At 23.2% G+C, this 19,679-nt stretch overlaps 1 protein-coding gene across 3 annotated transcripts in view; it reads left to right on the top strand.

Moving 5' to 3' along the window:
• dikar (CECR2 histone acetyl-lysine reader dikar) overlaps positions 1-19,679 on the top strand; it is a 48,637-nt gene that overhangs the window by 4,886 nt on the left and 24,072 nt on the right. Inside the window, exons 2-7 of one of the 3 annotated variants that reach the window (XM_075307403.1) lie at positions 3,139-3,327; positions 3,401-3,489; positions 3,555-4,171; positions 8,601-8,768; positions 11,513-13,036; positions 17,891-18,028. In XM_075307403.1, the coding sequence (XP_075163518.1) occupies positions 3,300-3,327; positions 3,401-3,489; positions 3,555-4,171; positions 8,601-8,768; positions 11,513-13,036; positions 17,891-18,028 (2,564 nt within the window). In that variant the 5' untranslated portion in view covers positions 3,139-3,299. Of the gene's footprint in view, positions 1-3,138; positions 3,328-3,400; positions 3,490-3,554; positions 4,172-8,600; positions 8,769-11,512; positions 13,037-17,179; positions 18,029-19,679 lie in introns of all 3 variants that reach the window. The other 2 variants (XM_075307402.1, XM_075307401.1) reach the window with 2 other exon arrangements.

The following is a 19,679-nucleotide window of genomic DNA, read 5'->3' as shown; positions in this document are numbered from 1 at the left end:
TTCTCAAAATTTTTATTCTATAGAAACTTTTGTCAAAATTGTATTTCTATAAAAATTTTTATCAAAATTTTATTTCTATAAAAAATTTCGTCAAAATTTTATTTCTTTGGAAATTTTGTCAAAAATTTTTTATTTGTCAAAATTTTATTTTGCCAAAATGTTAATTCTATTGGAAATTTTATAAACATTTTATTTCTAAAGAAAATTTTGTCAACGTTTAATTTATATTTAAAATTTTGTCAAAAAATTTTTTTTTAAATTAAAATTTTGTCAAAGTTTTATTTCTATAGAAAGTTTTATCAAAACTTATGTCTATAGAAAATTTTATCAAAATTTTATTTCTATAGAAAATGTTGTCAAAATTTTATTTCTATAGAAATATTTGACAAAATTTTATTTCTATAGAAAATTTTGTCAAAATTTTATTTCTATCGAAAATAGTGTTAAAATTTTATTTGCTATAAAAAATTTTGTCAATTTTTATACCCTTCACCACTACTGTGGTACAGGGTATAATAAGTTTGTGCATTTGTATGTAACGCCAAGAAGGAAAAGTCTGAGACCCATCGTTTAGTATACCGATCGTCTTAGAATTAAATTCTGATTCGATTTAGCGATGTCCGTCTGTCTGTCTGTTTGTCCGTCTGTCTGTCTGTCTGTCTGTTGATGTATTTTTGTGTGCAAAGTACAGCTCGCAGTTTTAGTCCGATTGTCCTAAAATTTGGTATAGGGTCCTGTTTCGGCTCAAAGACGATCCCTATTGATTTTGGAAAAAATCGGTTCAGATTTAGATATAGCTGCCATATATATTTTTCATCGATCTGGTCATAATTGGCGTGTATATCAACCGATCTTAATCAAATTCCGTACATCCGAATATTTTATGAGTCTCGAAAAACTTGCAAAATATCAGCCAAATCGGTTCAGATTTAGATATAGCTCCCATATATAGCTTTCGTCCGATTTACACTCATTTGCCCACAGAGGCCAATTTTTTGCTCCGATTTAGTTGAAATTTTGCACAGGGAGTAGAATTAGCATTGTAGCTATGCGTGTCAAATTTGGTTGAAATCGGTTCAGATTTACATATAGCTCCCATATATAGCTTTCGCCCGATTTACACTCAAATGACCACAGAGGCCAATTTTTTGCTCCGATTTAGTTGAAATTTTGCACAGGAAGTGTAATTAGCATTGTAGCTATGCGTGCCAAATTTGGTTGAAATCGGTTCAGATTTAGATATAGCTCCCATATATAGCTTTCGCCCGATTTACACTCATATGACCACAGAGGCCAATTTTGTGCTCAGATTTAGTTGAAATTTTGCACAGGGAGTAGAATTAGCATTGTAGCTATGTGTGCCAAATTTGGTTGAAATCGGTTCAGATTTAGATATAGCTCCCATATATATGTTTTTCTGAATTCGACAAAAATGGTCAAAATACAAACATTTTCCTTGTAAAATCGCCACTGCTTAGTCGAAAAGTTGTAAAAATGACTCTAATTTTCCTAAACTTCTAATGCATATATATCGAGCGATAAATCATAAATAAACTTTTGCGAAGTTTTCTTAAAATTGCTCCAGATTTAAATGTTTCCCATATTTTTTTACTAACATTGTGTTCCACCCTAGTGCATTAGCCGACTTAAATTTTGAGTCTATAGATTTTGTAGAAGTCTATCAAATTCTGTCCAGATCGAGTGATATTTAAATGTATGTATTTGGGACAAACCTTTATATATAGTCCCAACACATTTGACGGATGTGATATGGTATCGAAAATTTAGATCTACAAAGTGGTGCAGGGTATAATATAGTCGGCCCCGCCCGACTTTAGACTTTCCTTACTTGTTTTTTATAAAAAATTTTGTCAAAATTTTATTTGCTATAGAAAATATTGTCAAAATTTTATTTCTATAGAAAATTTTGTCAAAGTTTTATTTCTATAAAAAATTTTGTCAAAATTTTATTTGCTGTAGAAAATTTTGTCAAAATTTTATTTCTATAGATAATTTTGTCAAAAGTTTATTTCTATAGAAAATTTTGTCAAATATTTGATATAGAAAGTATTGCCAAAATTTTATATCTATAGAAAGTATTGTCAAAATTTTATATCTATAGAAAATTTTGTCAAAATTTTATATCTATAGAAAATATTGTCAACATTTTATTTGCTATAGTAAATTTTGTCAAAATTTTATTTGCTAAAGAAAATTTTGTCAAAATTTTATTTGCTATAGAAAATTTTGTCAAAATTTTATTTGCTATAGAACATTTTGTCAAGATTTTATTTGCTATAGAAGATTTTGCCAAATTTTATTTCTATAAAAAATTTTGTCAAAATTTTATTTCTATAAAAATTTTTGTCAAAATTTAATATCTATAAAAAATTTTGTCAAAATTTTATTTGCTATAGAAAATGTCAAAATTTTATTTCTATAGATAATTTTGTCAAAATTTTATTTCTATAGAAAATTATGTCAAAATTTTATTTCTATAGAAAATTTTGTCAAAATTTTATTTCTATAGAAATTTTCTCAAAATTCTATTTAGATTTTATTTTTATTGGGCCAAAATGTTAATTCTATAGGAAATTTTGTTTTTATTTCTATAGAAAATTTTGTCGAAATTTTACTTCTTTGCAAAATCTACCAAAAATCAAGAATTCTACCATTTTTGGTAGAATTCTACCAATTGTGGCAACCGTGATATCAATTCCATGGTGGCGGCGTTTCATCATCGAATTTGTCACGATGTATCAGACTCTCCGGTCAGCGGCTGAATCGTTAACACCACCAAAGTGTTACACTTTCAGGATGCTTCTAAACAATAACTCTTGGGGTTTCCTAGGAACAAATGCGGCAATTTTGCTTGTTTGCGAAAGCAATGCATCAAACTAGAATGTAATGAAGAAAAATGCAAAATTTTCACCCTTTTAATAAAATAATTTTAATGAGCTCTTCTCATATTTTCGTCAAATTTCAATAAACAAAAGTTTCAAAATTGAAAGCGGGAGGATTCAAAATAACACCACTAGTTGGAAAATCCTTTGTTTTATTTTGAATAAAATTTTTCGAAAATTATTTAGTTTCCTTTCCAAATTCAATTTTTTATCAAAATTTTAATTTTTTTTTCAGAATAAATTTTGTATCTAAAAGGATTCGGTACAAAAAATAATCGACAATTGATAAAGCAAATTTGAGTATAACAAATCCAAAAAACCTTATTTGCAATAGGAAACAAAATAAAGAGAACAAGAGGACAAACTCACCTGAGAATCTGTTGAACGCAAACATAAATGGTTTCTACTTTCATAGGACTTTTGGGTAAGAAAACATATTTCAAAACTTATTTCTGAATGAATTGTCTCTACATATAATTTTTGTTTTATTTTTGCAGATATACAATCATGGTGGGAGATACCGTGCATTTCACATTTTTGTTCATTGTTTAGTTCAGCATTCGATTTGCCAGATATTGATATTGAGGTGAGAGTATCATTGATCATCTCAACAAATTGATTACTTGAATAATGACTTTTTCTACTTTTCAGGATTTAGAATCCGCATTATTATCCGATGGTACTACCACAGATGATGACCATCATATTGCTTTAGTGCCTGAATTAATTGTACGCTTATTAAAAGGTTGCGATGCTTTACGTTCGGTAGCAAAAGAAATAACCCATAGTAATTATCAGATGTTCTTAAGGCGTTTCCTGCGCCAACAGTGTCGTCTTCATAATACCGAAAATCACTTTGATACCGATATAGATTTTCAATCGTTGCCCGTACGCAAACGTCTCTTGATATTATACGATTTATGCCATTTTCGTTTGGACTCGGTTGATGTGCAAGTAATTTTAAACAATTTAGAATCGGATAGTCTACGCGTCGAACCCTTGGGATACGATTCAAAAAATTCCGGTTATTGGTATTTCTATGGTACACGTTTGTATCGCGAAGATAAACCGGCCGGGGCAAATAGTCTAAAATCAAATTCGGTGTGGCAAGTGATTTGTTTCACCGAAGAGGACTGGCAAAATTTAGCTGCTAAATTTAAGGCCTCAACGAATGGTAAAGAGAAAGATCTTTACCAGATACTGGATGAGAATTTTTTGCCAAAATTGCCGCAATTATTTAGAGAACGTGAACGTTTAAGGAGAAGAAAGTAAGTAAGAAATTGTGAAAAATGTCGTCATACCTTTAAATATGGCTAAAATCAATTTCACGAAATTTTTATTTCTATAAAAATTTTGTCCGTCAAAATTTTATTTCTATAAAAATTTTTTGCGTCAAAATCTTATTTCTATAGAAAATTTTGTAAAAATTTTATTTCTGTAGAAAATTTTGTCAAAATTTTATTTTAATAGAAAATTTAGTCTAATTTATTTTATAGAAAATTCTGTCAAAATTTTATTTTTATAGTAAATTCTGTCAAAATTTTATTTTTCTAGAAAATTTTGTCAAAATTTAATTTTTATAGATTTTGTTAAAATTTTTTTATAGATAATTTTAATTTTTTTTGTAGAAAATTTTGTCAAAACATTTTATTTCCATAGAAACTTTTGTCAAAATTTTATTTTTATAGAAAATTTTGTCAAAATTTTATTTATAGAAAATTTTGTCAAAATTTTATTTTTATAGAAAATTCTGTCAAAATTTTATTTTTATAGTAAATTCTGTCAAAATTTTATTTTTCTAGAAAATTTTGTCAAAATTTAATTTTTATAGATTTTGTTAAAATTTTTTTATAGATAATTTTAATTTTTTTTATAGAAAATTTTGTCAAAACATTTTATTTCCATAGAAACTTTTGTCAAAATTTTATTTTTATAGAAAATTTTGTCAAAATTTTATTTATAGAAAATTTTGTCAAAATTTTATTTTTATAGAAAATTCTGTCAAAATTTTATTTTTCTAGAAAATTTTGTCAACATTTAATTTTTATAGAAGATTTTGTTAAAATTTTATTTTTACAGAAAATTTTGTCAAAATTTAATATTTATAGAAAAGTTTGTCAACATTTTATTTTTATAGAAAATTTTGTCAAAATTTAATTTTTATAGAAAATTTTGTCAAAATTTAATTTTTATAGAAAAGTATGTCAAAATTATATTTTTATAGAAAATTTGGTCAAAGCTTTATTTCTATAGAAAATTTTGTAATTTTTTTTTTTCTATAGAAAATTTTGTCAAAAATGTATTTTTATAGAAAATTTTGTCAAAAATGTATTTTTATAGAAAATTTTGTCAAAATTTTATTTTGTAGAAAATTTTGTCAAATTTTATTTTGTAGAAAATTTTGTTAAAGTTTTTTTTTTTATAGAAAATTTTGTCAAAACATTTTATTTATAGAAAATTTTGTCAAAATTTTATTTTTATAGAAAATTCTGTCAAAATTTTATTTTTCTAGAAAATTTTGTCAAAATTTAACTTTTATAGAAAATTTTGTTAAAATTTATTTTTATAGAAAATTTTGTTAAAATTTTATTTTTATAGAAAATGTCAACATTTTATTTTTATAGAAAATGTTGTCAAATTTTATTTCTATGGAAATTTTTGTCAAAATTTTATTTTTATAGAAAATGTTATCAAAATATTATTTCTTTAGAAAATTTTGTCAAAATTTTCTTCCATAGAAAATATTGTCAAAGTTTTACTTCTATAGAAAATTTTGTCAATTTTTTTTTATAGAAAATTTTGCCAAAACATTTTATTTCCATAGAAAATTTTATCAAAATTTTATTTTTATAGAAAATTTTGTCAAAATTTTATTTTTATAGAAAATTTTGTCAAAATTTTATTTATAGAAAATTTTATTTTTATAGAAAATTCTGTCAAAATTTTATTATTCTAGGAAATTTTGTGAAAATTTAATTTTTATAGAAAAGTTTGTTAAAAATTTTTTTTTATAGAAAATTTTGTCAAAATTTTATTTTTATAGAAAATTTTGTCAAGATTTTTTTTTTTATAGAAAATTTTTTCATAATTTTATTTTTATAGAAAATTTTGTCAAAATTTTGTTTTTATAGAAAATTTTGTCAAAATTTTATTTTTATAGAAAAATTTGTTATCAAACTATTTCTTTAGAAAATTTTGTCAAAATTTTATTCCATAGAAAATGTTGTCAAAGTTTTATTTCTATAGAAAAGTTTGTGAATTTTTTTTTATAGAAAATTTTGTCAAAACATTTTATTTCCATAGAAAATTTTGTCAAAATTTTATTTTTATAGAAAATTTTATTTTTATAGAAAATTTTGTCAAAATTTTATTTTTATAGAAAATTTTGTCAAAATTTTATTTTTATAGTAAATTTTGTCAAAATTTAATTTTTATAATAAATTTTGTCAAAATTTAATTTTTATAGAAAATTTTGTCAAAGTTTTATTTCTATAGAAAATTTTGTAAATTTTTTTTTATAGAAAATTTTGTCAAAAATGTTTTTTTATAGAAAATGTTGTCAAAATTTAATTTTTATAGAAAAGTTTGTTAAAATTTTATTTTTATATAAAATTTTGTCAAAATTTTATTTTTATAGAAAAAATTTTATAGAAAAAATTTATATTTTTATAGAAAATGTTATCAAAATATTATTTCTTTAGAAAATTTTGTCAAAATTTTATTCCATAGAAAATGTTGTCAAAGTTTTATTTCTATAGAAAATTTTGTCAATTTTTTTATAGAAAATTTTGTCAAAACATTTTATTTCCATAGAAAATTTTGTCAAAATGTTATTTTTATAGGAAATTTTGTCAAAATTTTATTTTTATAGAAAATATTGCCAAATTTTATTTTTATAGAAAATGTTGTCCAAATTTTATTTTTATAGAAAATTTTGTCAAAATTTAATTTTTATAGAAAATTTTGTCAAAATTTAATTTTTATAGAAAAGTTTGTTAAAATTTTATTTTTATAAGAAAATTTTGTCAAAATTTTATTTTTATAGAAAATTTTGTCAAAATTTTATTTTTATAGAAAATTTTGTCAAAATTTTATTTTTATAGAAAAATTTGTCAAAATTTTATTCCACAGAAAATGTTGTCAAAGTTTTATTTCTATAGAAAATTTTGTCAATTTTTTTGTTTATAGAAAATTTTGTCAAAACATTTTATTTCCATAGAAAATTTTGTCAAAATTTTATTTTTATAGAAAATTTTGTCAAAATTTTATTTTTATAGAAAATATTGTCAAAATTTTATTTTTGTAGAAAATATTGTAAAAATTTTATTTTTATAGAAAATTTTGTCAAAATTTTATTTTCATAGCAAATTTTGTCAAAATTTTATTTTTATAGCAAATTTTGTCAAAGTTTTATTTCTATAGAAAATTTTGTAATTTTTTTCTATAGAAAATTTTGTCAAAATTTAATTTTTATAGAAAAGTTTGTTAAAATTTTATTTTTATAGAAAATGTTATCAAAATATTATTTCTTTAGAAAATTTTGCAAAATTTTATTCCATAGAATAATTATAGAAAATTTTGCCAAAACATTTTATTTCCATAGAAAATTTTGTCAAAATTTTATTTTTATAGAAAATTTTGTCAAAATTTTATTTTTATAGAAAATATTGTCAAAATTTTATTTTTATAGAAAGTTTTGTCAAAATTTTATTTTTATAGAAAATTTTGTCAAAATTTTATTTTTATAGAAAATTTTGTCAAAATTTTATTTTTATAGAAAATTTTGTCAAAATTTTATTTTTATAGAAAATTTTGTCAAAGTTTTATTTTTATAGAAAATTTTGTCAAAATTTAATGTTTATAGGAAATTTTGTCAAAGTTTTATTTCTATAGAAAATTTTGTAAATTTGTTTCTATAGAAAATTTTGTCAAAAATGTATTTTTATAGAAAATGTCAACATTTTATTTTTATAGAAATTTTTGTCAAAATTTTATTTTTATAGAAAATTTTATCAAAATATTATTTCTTTAGAAAATTTTGTCAAAGTTTTATTTCTATAGAAAATTTTGTCAATTTTTTTTTTAAAGAAAATTTTGTCAATTTTTTTTCTATAGAAAATTTTGTCAAAATTTTATTTCAATAGAAAATTCGTCAAAATTTAATTTCTATAAAAAAAAATTTGTAAAAAAATAACAAAAAATAAAATTGAATTTCTATGAAAAATTTTGTCAAAATTGAATTTCTATAGCCAGATGCCAAATGTGAAAAAGTCAAAATTTTCGACTTTCTTCTCGAATCAAATGCTAGGTATGCCAAAATCCCTATGACATTCATCAAAAGTCGATTAGTCATTCATCAAAAGTCGATTTAATTTCCAATACAAGCATAAATTCAAAAATGGATTAGTCGATTTTTAAGAAAATCGCCATACGAAATAGGCTGGCTTAGTCTCTCTAACAATTACATACGAAAAGGGCTACCGAAGCTAATATCGTCCACCACAACTTCAACTTCAAAGCTATACACAACAAAATATGTGAAGCTACTAAAATATTATAGGGATAGCATCATTATATAATACTTTAAAGGGTAAAAAAACTCAATACTCTAATTTCAGACAAATTGAAAATAATTATTATTTTGTTTATATAGCAAATTTTTCATTTCCATACTCTGGTCTCTTCTTTAAATTTCAGATTGCTGCAAGTACGTAACTCTAACCGCATACGTAATTTGGCCGAGTTAAAGGAGCGTCAGGAGAAAGAACGTCAAGAGAAGGAACGAAAACAAAAAGAACGACAACGTTTACAATTTGAACAGCCGCCTCCGCGAACCTCAACATCATTATTGCAAGCCCGCAGATGGTTAGCACGCAAAACTAGTCTACTAGAGCAAGCAAACAAAACAAAAATAAAAGCCAAAATCTCAAATAGAAGACAACATCAAAATTTTCGATATCCATATGTCAAAAACATTCTTCATCCCAACACAAACTTACCAAGCATTTCATCATAATTCCAAAACGTCACCACACACAAACCAAACAAATCCCAATCCAAATCCAAACCATCTAAGCCTTAAATACTGTCCTGCATTCTCCTAAATTTGGATTCTCCTAAATTTGTTGGCTTTTCTTTTTATATCAATTTTAGTTTAATTCTTTTTCATTTGGTTCATCAAACAATTTTCTGTTGATATTCATCAAAAAAAAAAACGCTACTATCAAGCCAAAAATACATGCCGCCACTTTAACAAACTCTATGTAATTCATCCAAAATTATTGTTCATTCCAAATCTCATATATCACATTTCTAAACATACAAGAAAAAAAAGAAGGCATCTTTAATTCTTCTCAATTTTGGCAAAGACGAGGAATATTTTACAAAGAATAAAAACAAACGAGTTTTGGCAAAACTTTGGGTACATACCTCTTAAATATCACAACTAGATTTGGCTGGCGGCGCGTATTATTCAAAACTAGAGATTTGTTTGAGACATCATCATTTAGTTTTTATGTGTTCTCTTATGACAATATATATATAAAAAAAAATAACCATCATCCTCTTCTGTTTCGGCTACTGATTGGAACATGTTAATTGATTGATTGTTTCAGCCACAGCAGGCCAAAAAAACATTCGTTTCTTTTAACAAATTATGTAAGCATGCTTTATTTATTATTCATTTTTTTATTATCATTTTATATTACTTGAATTTATTTATTTTTTTTATTTTATTAATCCATTTGAAATTTGTCCATTTTATTTCTACCGAAAAGTTTGTCAAAATATTTTTTCTATAGAATATTTTGTCAAAATTTTTTAAAAATTTTATTTCTATAAAAAAATGTCGAAATTTTATTTTTATAGAAAAATTTTCAACATTTTATTTCTATAGAATTTTTTTTTAAATTTTATTTCTATAGAAAAATTTTATCAAAATTTTGTTATTTCTATAGAAAAATATTCTCAAAACTTTATTTCTATAGAAAATTTTCTGAAAATTTTATTTTTATAGAAAATTTGCTCACAATTTTATTTCTATAGAACATTTTGTAAAATTTTATTTCTGTAGAAAATTTTGTCAAAATTTTATTTCTATAGAAAATTTTGTCAAAATATTTATTCATATAGAAAATTTTGTCAAAATATTTATTCCTATTGAAAATTTTGTCAACATTTTATTTCTATAGAAAATTTTGTCAAAATTTTATTTCTATAGAAAATTTTGTCAAAATTTTATTTCTATAAAAAGTTTTGTCAAAATTTTATTTCTATAGAAAATTTTGTCAAAATTTTATTTCTATAAAAAATTTTGTCAAAATTTTATTTCTATAAACAATTTTGTCAAAATTTTATTTCTATAGAAAATTTTGTTAAGATTTTATTTCTATAGAAAATTTTGTCAAAATTTTATTTCTATAGAAAATTTTGTCAAAATTTTATTTCTATAGAAAATTTTGTCAAAATTTTATTTCTATAGAAAATGTTTGTCAAAATTTTATTTCTATAGAAAATGTTTGTCAAAATTTTATTTCTATAGAAAATTTTGTGAAAATTTTTATTTCTATAGAAAATTTTGTCAAAATTTTATTTCTATAGAACAATTTTGTCAAAACTTCATTTCTATAGAAACATTTTGTCAAAACTTCATTTCTATAGAAACATTTTGTCAAAATTTTATTTCTATAGAAAAATTTTGTCAAAATTTTATTTCTATAGAAAATTTTATCAAATTATTTCTATAGAAAAATATTCTCAAAATTTTATTTCTATAGAAAAATTTTGTCAAAATTTTACTTCTATAGAAAATTTTATCAAATTATTTCTATAGAAATGTTTTTCAAAATTTTATTCCTATTGAAAATTTTCTCAAAATTTTATTTCATTGAAAATTTTGTCAACATTTTATTTCTATAGAAAATTGTGTCAAAATTTTATTTCTATAGAAAATTTTTACATTTTATTTCTATAGAAAATTGTGTCGATTTTGGTTCAAGTTTCAAAAGAATCTAAAGTTGATTAGTCGATATCGAAGTTTACATTTTTTTCGATTTTTTCGTTAGATATCGATAGACGATTTGGTAACCAATTTCCAAAAAGTCAATTTTGAATATTATAAACAGTTGCCTTCGACTTTTGGTATTTTTTTGACAAAGCGTCCATGAATCGAAACTTATATTTTCGAATTTTAGGGGTACAATTAAAATGGGATTGGAAATTTTATAGGATTGAAAAATTTTAGCTACACCAATGTATGTGGAGGAACCATTCCATTTACACAAGTGAACGAATAATAAAGGATTTTTTTGGGAATTTATTTTTAAAAATAAATTACGATATTCATTTCGTTTGAGCTTTTTTTGTTTTAGATGGACAAATTTAATGGATTTTAGTTTAAGATTCACTTTAATATTATTTTAAATTCACTGGATGATATATATCCAGCTTAAATGCATATTTTACAAATTTTCGTTTTTGATTTTCATTCACTTTTATAACACAAAAATGCATGATTTCACACATCCAAAAAACTAAAAATATTTCAATACATATGTATACCCGATATTACGATTCATTTCGAAACTAAATTCTCTTCATATGATTTTCAGCTCACAATCAACATCCACAGCCAGTGGTATATCAACATATGCTAGTTCCTTACGTCGAACTATAACAACAAATTCAAGTGATTTTCTGGGACATCGTGAAACTTTTTGCCTAACACCCGAAGACGAGGACGAAGACGACGAGGAGGAAAACGAAGAAGATGATCATTATTATGACGGTGAAGAAGATGAAGATTATCGCCAGGACAATCCAATAGATTTTGAAGGAAAACAACAACATCAAAGTATTCACCATCCGAAGGAAGGTGGTAATGTTGTTGTGGACTATTCCGCAACACTAACCGATGAACATTTGAATCTTCTGAAAAATATCAAATTAGAACCAAACGAAGAGGAAGAAGAAGAGGACCTTCAAACATCAGTAACAAATACTGTAGGCATAGAAGAATTCCATAAACGACAAGAAGAGAAGGGATTTGAAAGTGGCGAGCATGTACCAGCCATTCAGAATAAGCATTTGACCAATCACAACGATAATCAAAAGCTAGAAGAGTTAAACCGATTTGAAGCCGCTGATCCTGAAGAGGAGAAAAATCAAAAATCAAATAAGAAATCACATCATCACCACCATCACCACCACCACCATAAAAAGAAAAAATCACAAAAGAAACAAAAGAAGAAATCAAAAGAACATCGTAAAAAACAAAAGCATAGCAGTGAGCGTGGTAACAGTGAAAGGTTAGAAGGAGGAGGAGGTGATGAAAACAAGGATAAACCGCCGCCGACGTCACCGCCACCACCAGAAAAGCTCGAAAAACGTGCAAAACACAAAAACCACAATAAAAATAAAATAGCACCAACATTAACTACAACAACAACAACAACACCACCAGTTGTAGCATCTTTACCACCATATAAAAAACTCGATGAAGAGGAACCAGTATTAAGCCCTGAAGATAAGGAAAATTTTTGTCGAGCCATTGGTGTTGTGCCGACTGAAAGTCTCCATTTACTTTTACATCAAAACAACAGTGGCAATACCCACAATCACTCGACCAGTGGCCTTGGTAATAGTGATTTGGATCACACGGCATCAGTACACGCAACTGGTTCGACCGCCAACGCTATTCTAATTAAAAAAGAAAAAGATTCATCAGCTCATCGCCCACGTTCGGATATGGCCCCAGCTACCAATATGAAATTGCCAGGACGTCAAACCAACAATTCACTTTCTTCATTAACAGGCAATATTTTTATACCACCAGCCTTGCAAGATTCTTCATCTGCCGCCTCATCATCTTCGTCTACGCCGACAACAGCTAAGGAATCACAAAAAGCCAAAAATTCCAATATGGCCAATAGAAAACAAAAATCCTCTGACTCCTCCAATACGGGTACATCTACGGGTAAAGGTGGCCGCAAATCTAAAGCCAATGCTGCAAAGGCAGCAACCCATGATTCAAATGCTGTAGCCAATAAAGAAGAACCTGAAGAAAGTATTAGCAGTACGAAAAAGGCCCCAAATGAAAACATATCTTCACAGAATTCTGATAAAAGTGCTGAAGAGTAAGTTTTTCAACACAGTTTTTTGCTCTCTTATTTTCCTCCTTCATCTCTATACATTTAAAAACCTTTTTAAAACTCAATTGGCTGGCTCTACCCTCTTTAACAGAACTTTCAAATTCTATACTCATTTTTGCATGTTCATTATTGCATCTCTGGCAATATATTTCATACTAATTAATTAGTTAGTTACTAGTATTTGGCCATTAAGAAAGAGAAAAAGAATTAAAATTTGTTTTATTTGTTTTTGTCGATATATTTTTTTAAGAATTTTGTAAAATATCGGAACAAAATTGTAATACTGTTTTATTCAAAATACGGATTTTCCTATATATAGCTGAGGTCAATATAATAGAACCACGCATTAATTTATATTTAATGCGTGGAGCTATTATTTATTTCGTATAGAATTTTTTTCAACATTTTATTTGTTATAGAAAATTTTGTCAAAATTTTATTTGCCATAAAAAATGTTGTCAAAATTATATTTGCTATAGAAAATTTTGTCAAAATTTTATTTGCTATAGAAAATGTTGTCAAAATTTTATTTGTTATAGAAAATTTTGTCAAAATTTTATTTGCTGTAGAAAATTTTGCAAATATTTTATTTGCTATAGAAAATTTTGCCAATATTTTATTTGCAATATAAAATTTTGTCAAAATTTTATTTGCTATAGAAAATGTCAAAATTTTATTTGCTATAGAACATTTTGTCAACATTTTATTTGCTATCGAAAATGTCAAAATTTTATTTGCTATAGAAAATTTTGTCAAAATTTTATTTCTATAGAAAATTTTGTCAAAATTTTATTTCTATAGAAAATTGTGTCAAAATTTTATTTCTATAGAAAATTGTGTCAAAATTTTATTTGCTATAGAAAATGTCAAAATTTTATAGAAAATTATGTCAAAATTTTATTTCTATAGAAAATTATGTCAAAATTTTATTTCTATAGAAAATTTTGTGAAAATTTTATTTCTATAGAAAATTTTGCGAAAATTTTATTTCTATAGAAATATTTTTCAAAATTTTATTTATATAGAAATATTTGTGAAAATTTTTATTTCTATAGAAAATTTTGTCAATTTTATTTCTATAGAAAATTTTGTGAAAATTTTATTTCTATAGAAATATTTGTCAAAATTTTATTCTAAAGATAATTTTGTCAAAATTTTATTTCTATAGAAAATTATGTCAAAATTTTAGTTCTATAGAAAATTTTATCAAAATTTTATTTTTACAGAAAATTTTATCAAAATTTTATTTCTAAAGAAAATTTTGTCAAAATTTTATTTCTGTAGAAAATCTCAAAATTTTACTTCATTTTATTTATTTACTTTTTTTTTAGAAAATTGTGTCAACATTTTATTTGTATAGAATTTTTTTTTTTCAAAATTTTATTTTTATAGAAAATTTTGTCAATTATTTGCTATAGAAAATTTTGTCAAAATTTTATATCTATAGAAAATTTTGTCAAAATTTTATTTCTATAGAAAATTTTGTCAAAATTTTATTTCTATAGAAAATTTTGTCAACATTTTATTTCTATAGAAAATTTTGTCAACATTTTATTTCTATATTTATTATTTCTATTTGTCAAACTTCTATTTGCTATAGAAAAGTTTATCAAATTTTATTTCTATAGAAAATTTTGTGAAAATTTTATTTCTATAGAAATATTTGTCAAAATTTTATATCTATAGAAAATATTGTCAACATTTTATTTGCTATAGACAATTTTGTCCAAATTTTATTTGATATAGAAAATTTTGTCAAAATTTTCTTTCTATAGAAACCTTTGTGAAAATTTTTTATCTATAAAAAATTTTGTCAAAATTGTATTTGCTATAGAAAATTTTGTCAAAATTTTATTTTTATAGATAATTTTGTCAAAATTTTATTTCTATAGAAAATTATGTCAAACTTTTATTTGCTATAGAAAATTTTATCAAATTTTTTTTTTCTACAGAAAATTTTGTCAAAATTTTATTTCTATAGAAAATTTTGTCAAACTTTTATTTGCTATAGAAAATTTTATCAAATTTTATTTCTATAGAAAATTTTGTCAAAATTTTATTTGCTATAGAAAATTTTGTCAAAATTTTATTTGCTATAGAAAATTTTGTCAAAATTTTATTTGCTATAGAAAATTTTGTCAAAATTTTATTTGCTATAGCAAATTTTGTCAAACTTTTATTTGCTATAGAAAATTTTGTCAAAATTTTATTTCTATAGAAAATTTTTTCAAAATTTTATTTCTATAGAAAATTTTTTCAAAATTTTATTTCTATAGAAAATTTTTTCAAAATTTTATTTCTATAGAAAATTTTTCAAATTTTTATTTCTATAGAAAATTTTGTCAAAATTTTATTTCTGTAGAAAATTTTGTCAAAATTTTATTTGCTATAGAAAATTTTGTCAAAATTTTTTTTGCTATAGAAAATTTTGTCAAACTTTTATTTGCTATAGAAAATTTTGTCAAAATTTTATTTGCTATAGAAAATTTTGTCAAAATATTATTTGCTATAGAAAATTTTGTCAAAATTTTATTTGCAATAGAACATTTTGTCAAAATTGTATTTGCTATAGAAAATGTTGTCAAAATTTTATTTCTATAAAAATATTTGTCCAAATGTTATTTCTATAGAAAATTTTTTCAAAATTTTATTTCTATAGAAAATTTTTTCAAATTTTTATTTCTATAGAAAATTTTGTCAAAATTTTATTTCTATAGAAAATTTTGTCAAAATTTTATTTCTATAGAAAATTTTGTCAAAATTTTATTGCTATAGAAAATTTTGTCAAAATTTTATTTCTATAGAAAATTTTGTCAAAATTTTATTGCTATAGAAAATTTTGTCAAAATTTTATTTGCTATAGAAAATTTTGTCAAAATTTTATTTGCTATAGAAAATGTTGTCAAAATTTTATTTGCTATAGACAATGTTGTCAAAATTTTATTTGCTATAGACAATGTTGTCAAAATTTTATTTGCTATAGAAAATTTTGTCAAAATTTTATTTCTATAGATAATTATGTCAAACTTTAGCTTTGCCCAAATAAATTTGACAAACATTCTTTTCCTCTGTTGGTTAAGCTACACTTGTAGTTTTTCAATGCATGGTTTTAAGCTGAAATCACAAAACAACAAAATTGTATTTCTATGGAAAATTGTGTTAAAATTTTTTTTTTATAGAAAAATATTTCAAAATTTTATTTCTATAGAATATTTTTTCAACATTTTATTTGTATAGATTTTTTTCAAAATTTTATTTCTATAGCAAATTTAGTCAATTATTTGCTATAGAAAGTTTTGTCAAAATTTTGTATCTATAGAAAATTTTGTCAAAATTTTATTTTAAATAAAAAATGTTTCTTTTAATTAAAAAAGTTGTTGAATCAATAAATTTTTTATTTTATTATTTTTTTTTTTTTAATTTAATTTGAAGATTTTTAGTGATAGAAGCTGCCTATAGCCAAGTCTGTATATCTATAAAATATGAATAATTTTTCATTTAAAATTTTTGTGTTCAAAAAACTTTCATAAAACTCATGTTGTGTTTGTTATGTATGATTGTGTAGATGCTATTACTATCGCTTGCATGCTTTTTAAGTTAAATCTCTGTAATGAAATTTTGCCAAAAAGCGTGTGTGTGTTAGATAGAGAGAGAGTGTGTATCTTTTGTATCTAAGCTATTTTTTAGAAAAATTGCATTGAATCCTCCTTCTTGTATAAAATAATAATAAAAAAAATTCATTTGTAAATAATCAATCATCTAAACAAAAATCAATTGTATTTTGTACCCTCTTCCTTCTTAATTTTTTTCATTTATTTTCATTTTTGTGTAATACAAACTAATGGTATCTCACATGTAATTGAAAATCTTGAAAATCAAAATCCTTGTAAATTACGAAAAAATTTGTACCACAACCCTTCATCCATATGAACCACCACCAACACTACGGTCACTACAATTGATAATGAATGTGCAAAATAAAATCTACAAATTCATCATCATGAATTTCAAACCAAAAAAAAATACGTAATATCCCTAAAACAAATGATCACTATATTAAATCCTGGGATGATGTGTGTAACAATAATACCAATCACCACTACCACCACCACAATCACCAACACCCAGTAGGGGTAACAAAAGTTATGCTAATCATCAACATCATCATAAGCATCACCAACAAGAGCAAGAAAATCAACAGCAATACTGTCTTCCACCTACTTCTTCTTCTACTTCTTCAAAAAATTCCAATAAAAGTGATCATAATATCAGTAATCATCTTCACCACAACCACCATCATTATTATCCTACTCAAAAAAGCAACAACAGCAACAACAACGACCATAGTAGTAGCAATAGTAGTAGAATATCATCAGCGGCCATACCACCAACTAAACGTTATTTAAAACATTCCACTAACCAATCACACCAAACACAAAGCAATAATAACAACATCACCCAAGACAACAATAAAACAATTACTACCTCTACCTCCCCACACCGCCCATCCTCTATGACCAATAGTAACAATAACAATCACACCACTAATGATTTCCCAGTAACTACTTCTACTTCTGCTAACACTTTTGCACATATTCCCAATCACAATAATGCCACCATAATTAATTCCCATAATGATTCATCCTATGTACATAAAAAATCATCAACATCCTATCACAAATATCAATCACAAAAACATCATCACACGCACACAACTAAAACAACAACAACATCATCATCACTGTATACTACTACCCATCACCACACCCCAATGACCAATCTTCACAACTACAACAATTATTGTACGAACAAAAATTCCATCACAACAAATATTCTTAGCTTTACCGAAACCGAAGAGGTCCTACAAATTGGTATGCACAAAGTATTGGTCTATGTAAAGAATCATCGAGATGCTTGGCCATTTATGGATCCAGTGGAGGAAGATATTGCACCCAGATATTATTCCATAATACGAAGGTAAGTGTTATATACTATATTTTAATTATTTGGAAAAACACGACAAAATTGAAAATATAGAAATAAATGTTAATAAAATTTTCTATAGGAAAAAATTTTTGACAAAATTTTCCTTAGATATAAAATTTTCACAAAATTTTCTATAGAAACAAAATTTTGAGAAAATTTTTTATAGATATAAAATTTTGACAAAGTTTTCTATAGAAATAAAATGTTGACAAAATTTTCTATGGAAATAAAATTTTGACAGAATTTTCTATAGAAAATAAAACTTTGACAAAATTTCCTATAGAAATAAAATTTTGACAAAATTTCCTATAGAAATAAAATTTTGACAAAATTTTCTATAGAAATAAAATTTTTACACAATTTTCTATAGAAATAAAATGTTGACACAATTTTCTATAGAAATAAAATGTTGACACAATTTTCTATAGAAATAAGTTTGTGACAAAATTTTCTACAGAAATACAATTTTGACAAAATTTTCTATAGAAATAAGGTTGTGACGAAATTTTCTATAAACATAAAATTTTGACAACATTTTCTATAGAAATAAAATTTTGACGAAATTTTCTATAGAAAATAAAATTTTGAAAAAAATTTCTATAGAAATAAAATTTTGACAAAATTTTCTATAGAAAATAAAATTCTGACAAAATTTTCTACAGAAATACAATTTTGACACAATTTTCTATAGAAATAAAATTTTGACAAAATTTTCTATAGAAATAAAATGTTGACAAAATTTTCGTTAGATATAAAATTTTCACAAAATTTTCTATAGAAACCAAATTTTGACAAAATTTTCGTTAGATGTGAAATTTTCTATAGAAATAAAATTTTGACAAAATGTTCTATAGAAAATAAAATTTTGAAAAAAAAAATCTATAGAAATAAAATTTTGAAAAAATTTTCTATAGAAAATAAATTTTTGACAAAATTTTCTATAGAAATAAAATTTAGACAAAATTTTCATAGAAATCAAATTTTGACAAAATTTTCTATAGAAATACAATTTTGACAAAGTTTTCAATAGAAATACAATTTTGACAAAATTTTCAATAGAAATAAGATTGTGACGAAATTTTCTATAAAAATAAAATTTTGACAAAATTCTCTATAGAAATAAAATTTTGACAAAATTTTCTATAGAAAATAAAATTTTGAAAAAATTTTCTATAGAAATAAAATTTTGACAAAATTTTCGTTAGATATAAAATTTTCACAAAATTTTCTATAGAAACAAAATTTTGACAAAATTTTCGTTAGATGTAAAATTTTCTATAGAAACAAAATTTTGAAAAAATCGTTAGATATAAAATTTTCTATAGAAACAAAATTATGAAAAAATTTTCTATAGAAAATAAAATTTAAAATAAAATTTTGAAAAAAATTCTCTAAAAATTAAATTTTGACAAAATTTTCTATAGAAATAAAATTTACACAAAATTTTCTATAGAAATAAAATTTGGACAAAATTTTCTATAGAAATAAAATTTTAACAAAATTTTCTATAGAAATAAAATTTTAACAAAATTTTCTATAGAAATAAAATTTTAACAAAATTTTCTATAGAAATAAAATTCTAACAAAATTTTCTATAGAAATAAAATTTTGACAAAATTTTCTATAGAAATACAATTTTGAC

Source organism: Haematobia irritans, chromosome 4 (assembly GCF_050003625.1).
Source record: "Haematobia irritans isolate KBUSLIRL chromosome 4, ASM5000362v1, whole genome shotgun sequence".
Taxonomy (NCBI): domain Eukaryota; kingdom Metazoa; phylum Arthropoda; class Insecta; order Diptera; family Muscidae; genus Haematobia; species Haematobia irritans.
The sequence above is the reverse complement of the archived record's forward strand: the minus strand, read 5'-3'. Positions and strand labels throughout refer to the sequence as shown.